Here is a 15,057-nt window from a genome sequence, read left to right on the forward strand (position 1 = left end):
GTTCGTATGTCCATTTAGAAATTGACACTAGCGTTGCATAAGAAAAAAAACGAATAAGGAAATGATCAAAGGTTCTTACTGGCTCGCCCTTTTCTCCCATTGGTCCTCCAGGGCCGACCCCACCGGAGCGTCCAGGCTGACCAATAGCACCAGCCGCTCCAGAAGGCCCTTTCTCCCCAGTGGCTCCCTGGGTAACGACACGACAGGGGGAACAGAGAGGTAAGAGGACAACGTCACATGATTCACTCTTTCATTTAGTACACTGGTTAAGATCTCCATGGTAACAGCCTCCCACTCTACATGTCCTTGTTGGCTATAGACCACATACGGACCAGGATTGGGGATGGAGGTGGAGATTAGGGGAGTAGCATGGGGAAAATGGGAATTAAACAATTGCTACATGATGAAATCCAATTTACCCCTGCTCCTGACAGACCGGTGGGTCCTTCTCCTCCTTTCAGTCCAGCAAGGCCCTAGAGAGAGGCAAGCACACAGAGATGAACCAATCAGAGCCTTCATCACAGGAACTCCAACCAATCAGTTTCCATCCCACTGTCAGAGTATACAGTTATCAGATGGTCCACCATCAGTTAATTCAAGTAAAGGACTTAGGGTCAGTTTCCCAGACCCAGATGAAGCCCACTCTTGGACTAAAACGTCCACCGTCTACCGAATAGCAGCACTTTGGTCCGCAGGTAGTATAACTTTTCATTACATTTCATTACATTTCATTACATTTCATTATAGTACAACGGTTTAATTTGTCTAATCTTAGCAATTTCTTCTTAGCTAGCTACATAGCCGTCTTTGTATCAAAGATAATTGCGTAATTATCGTATTTCGTCGTCCTAACGCAGTCTACACTGCTATCTGCCATCTGCCCAGCAGCTAGCCAGCTAGCAAACGTCCACCGTCTACCGAATAGCAGCACTGTAGCAACTATTACACCCAACTGAACGACTTGATTAGTGTAGTGTTAGCTAGCTACATAGTTGTCTTTGCTGTCTTCGTATCCAAGATAATTGTGTAGTTTAGAGTGTGTAGTTTTAGAGTGATTATCTTAATTTACCGAGGCTAGCTAGCCAGCTATCTGTCGTCCTTAACGTAGGAGACACTGCTAGCTAGCCAACAGCTAGCCAACGTCTACCGAATAGAACTTCTGCACTCAACAACCCGGTCGCATTCCGCTTCGCTCCACAGGTAGTATCACATTTTCATTTCATTTCATTACAGTACAACGGTTTGATTTGTTTGATCGTAGCTAGCTACATAGCTAGCTACATAGCCGTCTTTGTATCAAAGATAATTGTGTAGACTAGAGCGATTTTCTAGGTTAGCTAGCCAGCTATTGTCGTTCTTTTAACGCAACGTAACGTAATCAACACTGCTAGCTAGCCAGCTAGCCCCCGAATAGCAGCACTGTAGATACTATTACACTCAACGGAACGACTTGATTAGTGTAGTGTCAACAACGCAGCCACTGCCAGCTAGCCTACAAAGTCAACAACTGCCAGCTAGCCTACAAAGTCAACAACGCAGCCACTGCCAGCTAGCCTACTTCAGCAGTACTGTATCATCTTAATCATTTTAGTCAATAAGATTCTTGCTACGTAAGCTTAACTTTCTGAACATTCGAGACGCGTAGTCCACTTGCCACTCCAATCTCCTTTGCATTAGCGTAGTCTCTTCTGTAGCCTGTCAACTATGTGTCTGTCTATCCCTGTTCTCTCCTCTCTGCACAGACCATACAAACGCTCCACACCGCGTGGCATCGGCCACCCTAATCTGGTGGTCCCAGCGCGCACGACCCACGTGGAGTTCCAGGTCTCCGGTAGCCTCTGGAACTGCCGATCTGCGGCCAACAAGGCAGAGTTCATCTCAGCCTATGCCTCCCTCCAGTCCCTCGACTTCCTGGCACTGACGGAAACATGGATCACCACAGATAACACTGCTACTCCTACTGCTCTCTCTTCGTCCGCCCACGTGTTCTCGCACACCCCGAGAGCTTCTGGTCAGCGGGGTGGTGGCACCGGGATCCTCATCTCTCCCAAGTGGTCATTCTCTCTTTCTCCCCTTACCTATCTGTCTATCGCCTCCTTTGAATTCCATGCTGTCACAGTTACCAGCCCTTTCAAGCTTAACATCCTTATCATTTATCGCCCTCCAGGTTCCCTCGGAGAGTTCATCAATGAGCTCGATGCCTTGATTAGCTCCTTTCCTGAGGACGGCTCACCTCTCACAGTTCTGGGCGACTTTAACCTCCCCACGTCTACCTTTGACTCATTCCTCTCTGCCTCCTTCTTTCCACTCCTCTCCTCTTTTGACCTCACCCTCTCACCTTCCCCCCCTACTCACAAGGCAGGCAATACGCTCGACCTCATCTTTACTAGATGCTGTTCTTCCACTAACCTCATTGCAACTCCCCTCCAAGTCTCCGACCACTACCTTGTATCCTTTTCCCTCTCGCTCTCATCCAACACTTCCCACACTGCCCCTACTCGGATGGTATCGCGCCGTCCCAACCTTCGCTCTCTCTCCCCCGCTACCCTCTCCTCTTCCATCCTATCATCTCTTCCCTCTGCTCAAACCTTCTCCAACCTATCTCCTGATTCTGCCTCCTCAACCCTCCTCTCCTCCCTTTCTGCATCCTTTGACTCTCTATGTCCCCTATCCTCCAGGCCGGCTCGGTCCTCCCCTCCCGCTCCGTGGCTCGACGACTCATTGCGAGCTCACAGAACAGGGCTCCGGGCAGCCGAGCGGAAATGGAGGAAAACTCGCCTCCCTGCGGACCTGGCATCCTTTCACTCCCTCCTCTCTACATTTTCCTCTTCTGTCTCTGCTGCTAAAGCCACTTTCTACCACTCTAAATTCCAAGCATCTGCCTCTAACCCCAGGAAGCTCTTTGCCACCTTCTCCTCCCTCCTGAATCCTCCTCCCCCTCCCCCCCCCTCCTCCCTCTCTGCAGATGACTTCGTCAACCATTTTGAAAAGAAGGTCGACGACATCCGATCCTCGTTTGCTAAGTCAAACGACACCGCTGGTTCTGCTCACACTGCCCCACCCTGTGCTCTGACCTCTTTCTCCCCTCTCTCTCCAGATGAAATCTCGCGTCTTGTGACGGCCGGCCGCCCAACAACCTGCCCGCTTGACCCTATCCCCTCCTCTCTTCTCCAGACCATTTCCGGAGACCTTCTCCCTTACCTCACCTCGCTCATCAACTCATCCCTGACCGCTGGCTACGTCCCTTCCGTCTTCAAGAGAGCGAGAGTTGCACCCCTTCTGAAAAAACCTACACTCGATCCCTCCGATGTCAACAACTACAGACCAGTATCCCTTCTTTCTTTTCTCTCCAAAACTCTTGAACGTGCCGTCCTTGGCCAGCTCTCCCGCTATCTCTCTCAGAATGACCTTCTTGATCCAAATCAGTCAGGTTTCAAGACTAGTCATTCAACTGAGACTGCTCTTCTCTGTATCACGGAGGCGCTCCGCACTGCTAAAGCTAACTCTCTCTCCTCTGCTCTCATCCTTCTAGACCTATCGGCTGCCTTCGATACTGTGAACCATCAGATCCTCCTCTCCACCCTCTCCGAGTTGGGCATCTCCGGCGCGGCCCACGCTTGGATTGCGTCCTACCTGACAGGTCGCTCCTACCAGGTGGCGTGGCGAGAATCTGTCTCCTCACCACGTGCTCTCACCACTGGTGTCCCCCAGGGCTCTGTTCTAGGCCCTCTCCTATTCTCGCTATACACCAAGTCACTTGGCTCTGTCATAACCTCACATGGTCTCTCCTATCATTGCTATGCAGACGACACACAACTAATCTTCTCCTTTCCCCCTTCTGATGACCAGGTGGCGAATCGCATCTCTGCATGTCTGGCAGACATATCAGTGTGGATGACGGATCACCACCTCAAGCTGAACCTCGGCAAGACGGAGCTGCTCTTCCTCCCGGGGAAGGACTGCCCGTTCCATGATCTCGCCATCACGGTTGACAACTCCATTGTGTCCTCCTCCCAGAGCGCTAAGAACCTTGGCGTGATCCTGGACAACACCCTGTCGTTCTCAACCAACATCAAGGCGGTGGCCCGTTCCTGTAGGTTCATGCTCTACAACATCCGCAGAGTACGACCCTGCCTCACACAGGAAGCGGCGCAGGTCCTAATCCAGGCACTTGTCATCTCCCGTCTGGATTACTGCAACTCGCTGTTGGCTGGGCTCCCTGCCTGTGCCATTAAACCCCTACAACTCATCCAGAACGCCGCAGCCCGTCTGGTGTTCAACCTTCCCAAGTTCTCTCACGTCACCCCGCTCCTCCGCTCTCTCCACTGGCTTCCAGTTGAAGCTCGCATCCGCTACAAGACCATGGTGCTTGCCTACGGAGCTGTGAGGGGAACGGCACCTCAGTACCTCCAGGCTCTGATCAGGCCCTACACCCAAACAAGGGCACTGCGTTCATCCACCTCTGGCCTGCTCGCCTCCCTACCACTGAGGAAGTACAGTTCCCGCTCAGCCCAGTCAAAACTGTTCGCTGCTCTGGCCCCCCAATGGTGGAACAAACTCCCTCACGACGCCAGGACAGCGGAGTCAATCACCACCTTCCGGAGACACCTGAAACCCCACCTCTTTAAGGAATACCTAGGATAGGATAAAGTAATCCTTCTCACTCCCCCCCCCCTTAAAAGATTTAGATGCACTATTGTAAAGTGGCCGTTCCACTGGATGTCATAAGGTGAATGCACCAATTTGTAAGTCGCTCTGGATAAGAGCGTCTGCTAAATGACTTAAATGTAAATGTAAATGTAAAAAGCAGCATGGTCAATGGAGAATCTCTATTAAAAAGCCAGGAAACTGGCCTTCAGTGATTTTCACATAAAACACTGGGTGCTATACAATACAGTAGTACTTTACATCAGTGCAGAATGTAATATGTCAGTAAGGTGAAGGTCAGGAGATGTGAGGAGATGTGAGGTGGGTGTGTTACCATGGCTCCAGGGCTGCCCCTGCTCCCTCTGAAGCCTCGGAGTCCAGCGGGGCCACTCTTTCCTGGAGATCCAGACGGACCCGGGTCTCCCTGGAAACCAGAACAGACAGAAAAAGAGAGAGAAAAAGAGAGAGAGAGAGAGAGAGAGAGAGAGAGAGAGAGAGAGAGAGAGAGAGAGAGAGAGAGAGAGAGAGAGAGAGAGAGAGAGAGAGAGAGAGAGAGAGATATGGAGGATTAGGTCTGAGTCTACCAGTGAGCTGACAACAGACCTATTTTTATTTTTTATTTTTTTTCAAAGGGGGTGGATCAGATTTAATATTGCGGACAGATTGTTGCTTCCATCAATGTAATTGTCTGCATCATTTCCAATCCCTCATATATTTTTGGGGTAAATATATCCATATCCATACATACATACCCATATATATACACACTACCGTTCAAAAGTTTGGGGTCACTTGGAAATATCCTTGATTTTGAAAGAAAAGCACACTTTTTTGTCCATTAAAATAACATCAAATTGATCAGAAATACAGTTTAGACATTGTTTTAATGGAATATCTACAGGCCATTTTGAGCCTGTAATCAAGCCCACAAATGCTGATGCTCCAGATACTCAACTATTCTAAAGAAGGTCAGTTTTATTGCTTCTTTAATCAGGACAACAGTTTTCAGCTGTGCTAACATAAATTAGCATTTTAAAATGATAAACTTGGATTAGCTAACACAACGTGCCATTGGAACACAGGAGTGATGGTTGCTAATATTGGGCCTCTGTACGCCTATGTAGATATTCCATAAAAAATCAGCCCTTTCCAGCTACAATAGTCATTTACAACATTAACAATGTCTACACTGTATTTCTGATAAATTTGATGTTATTTTATTGGGCAAAAAAAAGAGCTTTTCTTTCAAGAACAAGAACATTTCTAAGTGACCCCAAACTTTTGAACGGTAGTGTATATATACATAAACATTCATATATATACAAACATACACATACATATATGCATACATACATATACACACTTTTTTTTTGAATATACCTTTATTATTCCCCGCAAACTCTACCACCCCTCCCCCGATTGGAGTAAACTAATAAACAATAACACTTTGGATTCTACTGCCGGCTTATACATACTATACACATTTTACAGACACAATCTATTTTACAATAGTTATATTTTGTTTGTTTTTAGTCCTTCCTCTATTTCTGATGTCCATCCAGTTTGATATCTATTTGTAACTGTGCTATTTCACCGCAGGCCTCTTATGAGGTGAAAAATCACAGAGTACAGTACAACAGTCACATCAACTGAGAGGAACATCCATATTTTATGAGCGGTAATGTACGGAGCACAGTGAGGTATGGAATGAGGATTTTTTTTCTCCTCTTTATCAGTTTGGAAATTTGTGGGAAGGATAAATCCCTTGAGGTGAGGTGACATATCTAATTTCTGAGAGGGTCCTGGAGGAGACATGTATGATCTTCTATAGATTGCTTTTATGATGATAATAATGATAGTGTTGAAGATGATGATGGTGGTGGTGAAGAGGATTCACTGAAGATGAACACGACGGACTGACCTTGGATCCCTCCTTGCCTGCTGCTCCGGGTAAACCCGTCTCTCCAGGGGGTCCTGGTGACCCAGGGTGTCCTCTGTCGCCGTTAGGCCCAGTCTCACCAGATTTACCCTAACGACAACCCCAGAGACAAAACAAGACAGGAGTTCTCATTACCCCACAGCTCTCATTTATACGTTTGATTTTCATTGTGTCACAAAAGAACTACAAATGTAGTTCTAATCACTTATTGGATAACTCACCTGTGGTCCGATCACACCCGTTGGCCCATGTGGACCAGTCTTGCCTTGGAAGCCCTGAGAGAGGAGAGATGACAGGTGAGAAAACAGAAAGTGAAGCTGTGACCCAAAGCTAAGAGCTGAGAGAGAAAGAGCCAGCCTGACAGAGAGTGAAAGAGAGAGAGAAAGAGAAAGAGAGAGAGAGTTGTTTATGGATAGGATTAGTAGCCTTCAATATGTAGCTCACTCTAGCACTTCAGTAATTCAGCATCCAAGCCACAGCTTTTGTCTTGCTTGTTGTTGTGGTGTTATTAGGTGTCTTGATGTGTGTTGTAATCTATGTCCATATTTGGACAACGGCAAAAAAGTAACTAACAATCACATAATTCCTGGGTCATCATAGAATCTCAGTTTAACTCACTGGCTCCCCTCGCTGTCCTGGATGACCTGGTAGTCCGTCTTTTCCTGCCGCTCCCTGAAAAATAATGTTGCACTTTTGATTAGCCTAGACACACATACACACTAGATAGAGATAAAACGGTACAGACAGACACAACGTAAGACTGGAATGAAAAACAGAAACATGTTAAACAATGCAGGGGCTCCCGAGTGGCTCCCGTCACTACAGACCCTGGTTCGTTTCCAGGCTGTACAACAACCTGCCGTGATTGGGAGTCCCATAGGGCGGCGCACAATTGGCCCAGCGTCGTCCAGGTTAGGGATTGGCCAGGGTAGGCCGTTATTGTAAATAAGAATTTGTTCTTAACTGACTTGCCTAGTTAAATAAAGGTTAAATAAATAAATAAATAAAAAAGCTGCTTGTCATTTGACACATCACACTTACATTAGGTCCCTTAGGTCCTGCCTCGCCGTTCCTTCCCTGTGGTCCTTGGGGTCCCTGTACGATCAACCAGACAACACAAAGACTCAATCCAGTTGACTATCTTTACCAGTAGGTATCGTACACTGTTATGTATCTGTGAAGCATAATGATGCTTTTTTCTAGCAGGGTGTATCATTGTAATATTATCATCCTATGCTAGCTATTATTAGATATGCTATTATTAGCTGTATTATATTATAGCACAACTCTGGGGTTGTGAGGTTATGTGTCAGACTGAAGCTTACCTGGTCTCCAGTGGATCCTGGTGGGCCTTCGTGTCCAGAGGTGCCCTGATTGGTGGATCATGTAGAAGGTGGAGGATTGGGATAGAGAGAAACACAGTTATTGAGCCTGTTGGTCTATTCATTTTATGAAAATATATTTTTTTACCATTGTTAATCATTTCATTGGTGGTCTTTTGAAAGGACTCCTGAAATAACTCATTTCAGTTTCAAACATGTAGCTGCAGAGTATTGTAAGTAGTATCTCTTTGCACCAGATGGCATGGCATGCTGTGCTGAACAGTAACACTTACAACTGCGCCTGTTCCTACTCTCGTTATGAGACAGCTGTGTACTGGCCTAAACCCACCTTGTCGCCTGACTTTCCTGTCGGTCCTCGTGCTCCTCTCCCCCCTCTGGCACCCTATGAAAAAAACAACATCAATATTATCCTCCTTATGACAACACAACTCATCCATGGGAGAAGGATAAATGACAAGGGGTGAATGAGAGTTCCTATGACGTAAATCAGTGGTCGCCAACCGGTCTGGTTTTCTGTAAAAAAACAACAACGATAAAGCCTTGCGTTCCTATTTCTTAAAATGAGTTTAATGCTGGTGGTAGGTGTACTTTATTCAGCAGCCCTGGTGCCGGAAAGGCAAATTTCCCATTTTGAACCATGTCTGAAGGTAGAACTCCACCTACCTGGCAGGCCCAGAGAGCAAATCAAAAACCTAGCGCTGGCCAATCAGATAGCTCAGATCACTGTGTCTGCACAGTTTCCTTGCGCCATAGGCTGTCAAAAGAAGTCTCGAACGCACAGCAAAGTTGATAATGTGAGATTTCTAAACATTTAAAACCATGGCTAGAGAGAGAGTCAATTTGAGAGAGAGTCAATATGAGTAAATTTATGTTTAAGTTGTTATTCAGGACTTTCAAAACTTTTATAAGCCATTAAAATGCTAACCATCAGATGCAGGCCATCAGTCCAGTAAAATATATGATTATGCTCACTCAGCTGTGCCTCACAAGTAATACAACAAATGATCTACTACCAATGTGATCATATACCTTCAATTTAGAAATATATTTTCTAAATAGTCTGAGAGGAACAACATTGGCAGGGTAATTCAATCATAGTGATAACGTATTGGGCCTATAGCTTACTGCACAAACCTCATTGCTACTGAACTGTTTTTAACTGGTTAATGTTGCATAGGCTTATGTTTTTTAAGTCATGTTTATTATTTTTTCTCTCTCTCTCTCTCTCTCTCTCTCTCTCTCTCTCTCTCTCTCTCTCTCTCTCTCTCTCTCTCTCTCTCTCTCTCTCTCTCTCTCTCTCTCTCTCTCTCTCTCTCTCTCTCTCTCTCTCTCTCTCTCTCTCTCTCTCTCTCTCTCTCTCTCTCTCTCTTTCTGTCTCTCTCTCTGTCTCTCTCTCGCTCTCTCTCTGTCTCTGTCTCGCTCTCTCTATCTCTCTAGATAGATCTCGGCTTGCATTTTGACTCGGAAAGTGATCTTGACTCAGAAAAGGTTGATGACCACTGATTGTAAATGAATGGTGCGCAATGTCAGTTGGTGAGAAACCGTGACTCACACCTCACCATAGGCCCAGTGCAATAGAGATCAACAGACTTACATGCTGTAAGACCAGAGGAGAAATCTCACTCACATTAGGACCTCTCTGACCACCAGTTCCTGCTTGACCAGATGGACCCTGCAGAAGAGAAATCCAGCATTATTACGATCACTCAGTTGTCTATCAGTGAAAACAGTACAGGCAGTTCACCAATCTTTGGATGGTTAGAGGAGCATTACAGTAGAGGGTTTAATACGGTTCAATATGGTTCAATACGGTTCAGTATGGTTCAATACGGGTCCTATGGTTCTCACCCGTCTTCCTTTCTCTCCCAGAACCCCTGCAGAACCAGGGAACCCCACGGATCCCTGGAGAACACACACAGAGGTTACCCATCTACAGCCTTACATTAATCATGCATCAACCACAACATTTAATGAACTAATAATTAACCACAGTATCAAATTAAGCAAAATCTAATCCATAAGTCAAACACACTGCCTTAAATACGGCATTAATCAACCCGCTAATGAATTGTTGTCACTAATGAACTATTAATAAAATACCTATTTTTAAATCAGCCATTTATCATGCTTTATTTTCTATTTGACAGAAATGAGCTGAGCCAAAGAAATACACACTTCTTTGTGTTTCAAAGTGTTTATGTAAAACAAAGTTTTAAAGCTCTGAATTGGATTTCACCTTGGGCCCATGTCTTCCTGGGTATCCTGGCAACCCTGGGACACCCAGTTTACCCTAAGAGAGACAGAGAGAGACAGAGAGAGACAGAGAGACAGAGAGACAGAGAGAGAGAGAGAGAGAGAGAGAGAGAGAGAGAGGTCACGATCAGATGAGCTCCTGCATTTTTCAGCATTTTCTTTAAAAAAGATACATTTAGAGTTAGATAAACTTGGATTTTTTGTCAGGAACACATACAGGATGCTACCCTCTACAACATAACCCTCACTTCAAATCAAAACTCGAAACCTACAACCTGATTTTGGACGGAATTACAGAATCACCTGAAAAGTTCACAAATACCAAGGATTAATTATTCTATACAGCAAATTCTCTGGAAAACAACAGAAACCTGAGAACACCACCCAACCTGGAACTGAGTGAGTAATGTTTAGTCTGAAACTATATTCTATTTCCAAAAGCCAAGAAGAATAATACATGACATTACTTTATAAGGACTGAATAGTAACATAACTCTGCCAAGCTTGATACAACTTCATCTAGCACTTAAGTGTCAAGTGAGAGGTGTCAAAGCCCATTAGCCCAACAATGGCAGGAGAGTCGAATAGTCTACCCCAACCAAATGGAGAGGCCTTAGAAGCTGCCTCCCGCTGTTCAGAGGTAATTAAAATACAGTACCCTGTCATTGTAAAGAATGATAAGGCAAGAAAAGATCACAAAATGAAGCTCCTTATGGAAAATCAAGAGACACTTTTTGCTGACTATTACAAAAATGGGAACATCAGCAACCTTATCTTCTACACAAACCATCCAGTGGCATGGCACAGTGCTATATTAGCACACTACCCCTTTGTTAAGAGAGGGGGGGTTAACGAGGGGTGGAAACTCAGGATACTTGACAACGAGGACTCTGAGTCAGCTAATATAAATCTATATAAGTCTGGAACAGTAATGGTACAGGGCAATCACAAACAGTTTCAGCTGGACTTTCACCTAATCAAAGAATTAGCCCAGCAGGAGAAGCTCTCCCTTGATAAAGATACCCCCACCCCAAGCGGGTCAGACCAGACGTCTTCATCATATAACCACACAGACGAGCAACCCTCAGCAGACAGTCAACCTCCCAGTACAGAGTACTTCTCCCTCATTGAAATGAAGGATAAATTCACCCAGCTGGAGGTAAGGCAGGTTGAGCTGGAACAGCAGGTGATCACACTCCAGTCAGCACAGACCCAGACAACAGTCCAGCACAACAACACCCCCTTAACCAGACCTGGAGAGCCGGAGGTGGAGAAAGACATATCTGCACTATGGACAGTGGTGAGACAACATCAACAGGAGAAAGAGCAGGAGCAGGAGAAGAACAGAGCACTAGAGGAGAGGATCAGACTACAGGAGGAGAGGGAGAGGGGGATGGAGGAGAGGATCAGACTACAGGAGGAGAGGGAGAAGGGGATGGAGGAGAGGATCAGACTACAGGAGGAGAGGTTGAGGGGGATGGCATGTGACAGAGAACAACCCACTAGGGAGGTGGCCATCCCCACAGAGACGCCAGCAGAACAGCCCACCTCAGCACCCGACAAAAGTCTCGACACCACAGCAGAACAGTCCACACCAGACCCTGACCATAGAAACGACATCACAACAGAACAGACAAAAGAAAAACCCCAAGCCCAGCAGCTCTCACCCCCTCTGAGCTCTCACCCCCTCTGAGCACCCCCCCTGTCAGCCACCCTGATAGCCCTCCTGACAACCCCCCCACACCCACTGAGGACAAACACAAGACACAGATTGTCCTTCTTATGGACTCAAATGGGAAATATATAGAAGAAAAATAACTTTTTCCCAAACACAGTGTGTCTAAACTCTGGTGTCCAAACACCCAGCGCGCCCTAGACCTTCTGTCTGAGGACAAACTAGGCTCACCTAGCCACATAATAATACACACAGGCACAAACGACCTGAGAGCACAGCAGGAAAGGGTGGCCACAGCACTGAAGGGAGTGATCGAAAAAGCTTCTTCTACTTTCCCCAACGCACAAGTGGTTATCTCCACCCTGCTACCACGAAAAGACTTCCACCCTGCTACAATACAGCGGGTAAACGCAAGCATCTCCCGTGACTGTGCCTCAAAACCAAATGTTTTTCTGGCCCACCACTCCACCCTGGACTTGAACAGCCTCTATGACCAGGTCCACCTCTACAAGGCAGCAGTGCCCACCTTTGCCCGGACTCTAAAGGACATCGCTCTCAAACGCAGCCCCAACACTTCACACAGGAGCAACAGATCAATAGACACCCCACCAAGACCAGCGAGACACCCTCCAAGACCCCCCCCTGGACCTACACACCCCCCCCCCCACATCAACCATGCCCACACCCAATTTAGGCCCCCTCAGATCAGACCTATGCCACTCCTGCCCACCCCATGCACCCCACCCCCGCAAAGAGGGCATCAACATGGAAGTCACACATACGCCCAGGTAGTGAGCGGGCAAACAGGCCCAACCCCCACTCTTACACTCGCCCAAGCCAACGGCATGTACCAGATGCTCAGCAGGCTCTGCTCACACTTACTGGCCTGAGGCCAAACCACACGGCCAACAACATTGGACACTTTATGGAACAAAAAGCCTTCACTATATCATCCTGGAATATCCAAGGCCTGAGGTCATCTGCCTTTGGCCTAAAGAGCAGGAACCCGGACTTCACCAAAGAAATCGGTAATGCAGACATTGTCATCCTGCAAGAAACCTGGTACAGAGGAGACGGACCCACTGGTTGCCCTCTAGGTTACAGAGAACTGGTAGTCCCATCCACCAAACTACCAGGTGTGAAACAGGGAAGGGACTCAGGGGGAATGCTAATTTGGTATAGAGCAGACCTAACTCACTCCATTAACTTCTTGCGACTACAGGGGGTGCTGTTCCGAATTAGCATTTTGTCGTCTCCAAATTAAACTGCCTAGTACTCAATTCTTGCTCGTACAATATGCATATTATTAATTATATTGGATAGAAAACACCTTCTAGTTTCATACAACGTTGAAATTATGTCTGTGGGTGACCCAGAACACTTTCTACAGCGAAATCCATGACAGACAGTGAAAGGTCTGAGAGCGAAGCTCTGGTTTCAGATCAGTTTTTAAGGTCTCTGTCTATCCTATGGAACGACACGAACTGCACCCGCCTTCCCCTGGATGTCAGTAACCAATGAGAAGTGGAATGGGCCTTCTAGGTAGCTCTCAGAGGTTATAAAACACCAAGGAGTGAGAGTAGCCCCCCTTTCGACGCTCGCCCTTACGCAGGATGGGACCTCCGGACGCCATTTTCACAGGCTCGGTTATCAACTTGAAATGTATCCGTCTGTAATTTAATTCGATATAGGACTTAGAAACATCATAAGGTAGTTAATTTAAACCGTTTTATAGCAATTTATATCCGTTTAGTGCGATTTTGAGGAATTTCTTTGTTGTGCACTCTGAAACTTTGGACACGTTTTGTGGTCCCGTTCGATCGTTAGTGGATATTTCGAAGGACAGAGGACATCTATCGACCAAAAGACGTTTATAACATAGAAAGGATACATTGCCCAAGAATATGATGGAAGAACAGCTCAAAGTAAGCAATATTTAATATGATAAATTGTTGTTCTGTCGAAATATTTTAAACGCATATTTCGCCATTTTGTTTGGTATAGCTTTGGTATAGCTTCACTTGGCGAACCCTGTATTGAAAAGTAAGGATAATTTTAAAAATGTAAATCAGCGGTTGCATTAAGAACTAATTTGTCTTTCGATTCCTGTCAACCCTGTATTTTTTAGTCAAGTATATGATTAGCTTTTAATTAAACTAGATCACTCTGATAGATGACGTCAGACATATTGAGGCTTGATTTCCTAGTATTTTTATTGTGTAACCACGGTTTTGTATGGCTAAATATGCACCTTTTCGAACAAACTGTATATGTATGTTGTAAAATGATGTTACAGGAGTGTCATCGGAAGAATTCTGAGAAGGTTAGTGAAAAAATTAATATCTTTTGGCGGTGGTTACGTTATAGCGCTCTTTGGCTGGAATCGATGCTCTGGTAACGTTTGCACATGTAGTATGCTAACTTATCGATTTATTGTGTTTTCGCTGAAAAACGCTTAGAAAATCTGAAATATGGTCTGAAATCACAAGAACTGGGTCTTTCCATTGCTATGCTTTGTCTATTTTTATGAAATGTTTTATGATGAGTAAATTGGTCATACACGTTGCTCTATCTAGTAATTCTAGTCGATTTGTGATGGTCGGTGCAATTGTAAACTGTGATTTCTACCTGAAATATGCACTTTTTTCTAACAAAAACTATCCTATACCATGAATATGTTATCAGACTGTCATCTGATGGTTTTTTTTATAGGTTATTGGCTATCAATATCTTAGTTGAGCCGAATTGGTGATAGCACCTGAAGGAGTAAGAAACTGATGGAGTTAGAATAGTGGTGTATTTTGCTAACGTGTTTAGCTAATAGATTTACATATTTTGTCTTCCCTGTAAAACATTTTAAAAATCTGAAATGGTGGCTTTATTCACAAGATCTGTATCTTTCATCTGGTGTCTTGGACTTGTGATTTAATGATATTTAGATGCTACTATCTACTTCTGAAGCTATGCTAGCTATGCTAATCAGTGTGTGGGGGGTGGGGGGTGCTCCCGGATCCGGGTTTCTGAGGCAGTAAAAGTTAAACTAATCAAAACAGGAACATTTTACATTTGGCTAGAAATTCAAAAGGAAATTATCTTAACAGAGAAAAATGTCCTCCTGTGTGCTACCTATATCCCCCCACTAGAATCCCCATACTTTAATGAAGACAGCTTCTCCATCCTGAATGAGGAAATCAATCATT

The 15,057-nt window shown here is 45.4% G+C and overlaps 1 protein-coding gene across 2 annotated transcripts in view; it reads right to left on the minus strand.

Annotated features, from left to right (window-relative positions):
• The window catches only part of LOC139565148 (collagen alpha-1(XI) chain-like), a 105,981-nt gene that overhangs the window by 26,591 nt on the left and 64,333 nt on the right, over positions 1-15,057 (minus strand). For both annotated transcript variants that reach the window (XM_071385260.1, XM_071385261.1), the window contains 12 exons: positions 10,166-10,219; positions 9,778-9,831; positions 9,557-9,601; positions 8,258-8,311; positions 7,912-7,956; positions 7,628-7,681; positions 7,205-7,258; positions 6,808-6,861; positions 6,569-6,676; positions 4,982-5,071; positions 420-473; positions 80-187 (listed from right to left, as the gene is read on the minus strand). In XM_071385260.1, the coding sequence (XP_071241361.1) occupies positions 80-187; positions 420-473; positions 4,982-5,071; positions 6,569-6,676; positions 6,808-6,861; positions 7,205-7,258; positions 7,628-7,681; positions 7,912-7,956; positions 8,258-8,311; positions 9,557-9,601; positions 9,778-9,831; positions 10,166-10,219 (774 nt within the window). The remainder of the gene's footprint in view (positions 1-79; positions 188-419; positions 474-4,981; positions 5,072-6,568; positions 6,677-6,807; positions 6,862-7,204; positions 7,259-7,627; positions 7,682-7,911; positions 7,957-8,257; positions 8,312-9,556; positions 9,602-9,777; positions 9,832-10,165; positions 10,220-15,057) is intronic.

This window comes from Salvelinus alpinus, chromosome 36, assembly GCF_045679555.1.
Source record: "Salvelinus alpinus chromosome 36, SLU_Salpinus.1, whole genome shotgun sequence".
In the NCBI taxonomy this organism is placed as follows: domain Eukaryota; kingdom Metazoa; phylum Chordata; class Actinopteri; order Salmoniformes; family Salmonidae; genus Salvelinus; species Salvelinus alpinus.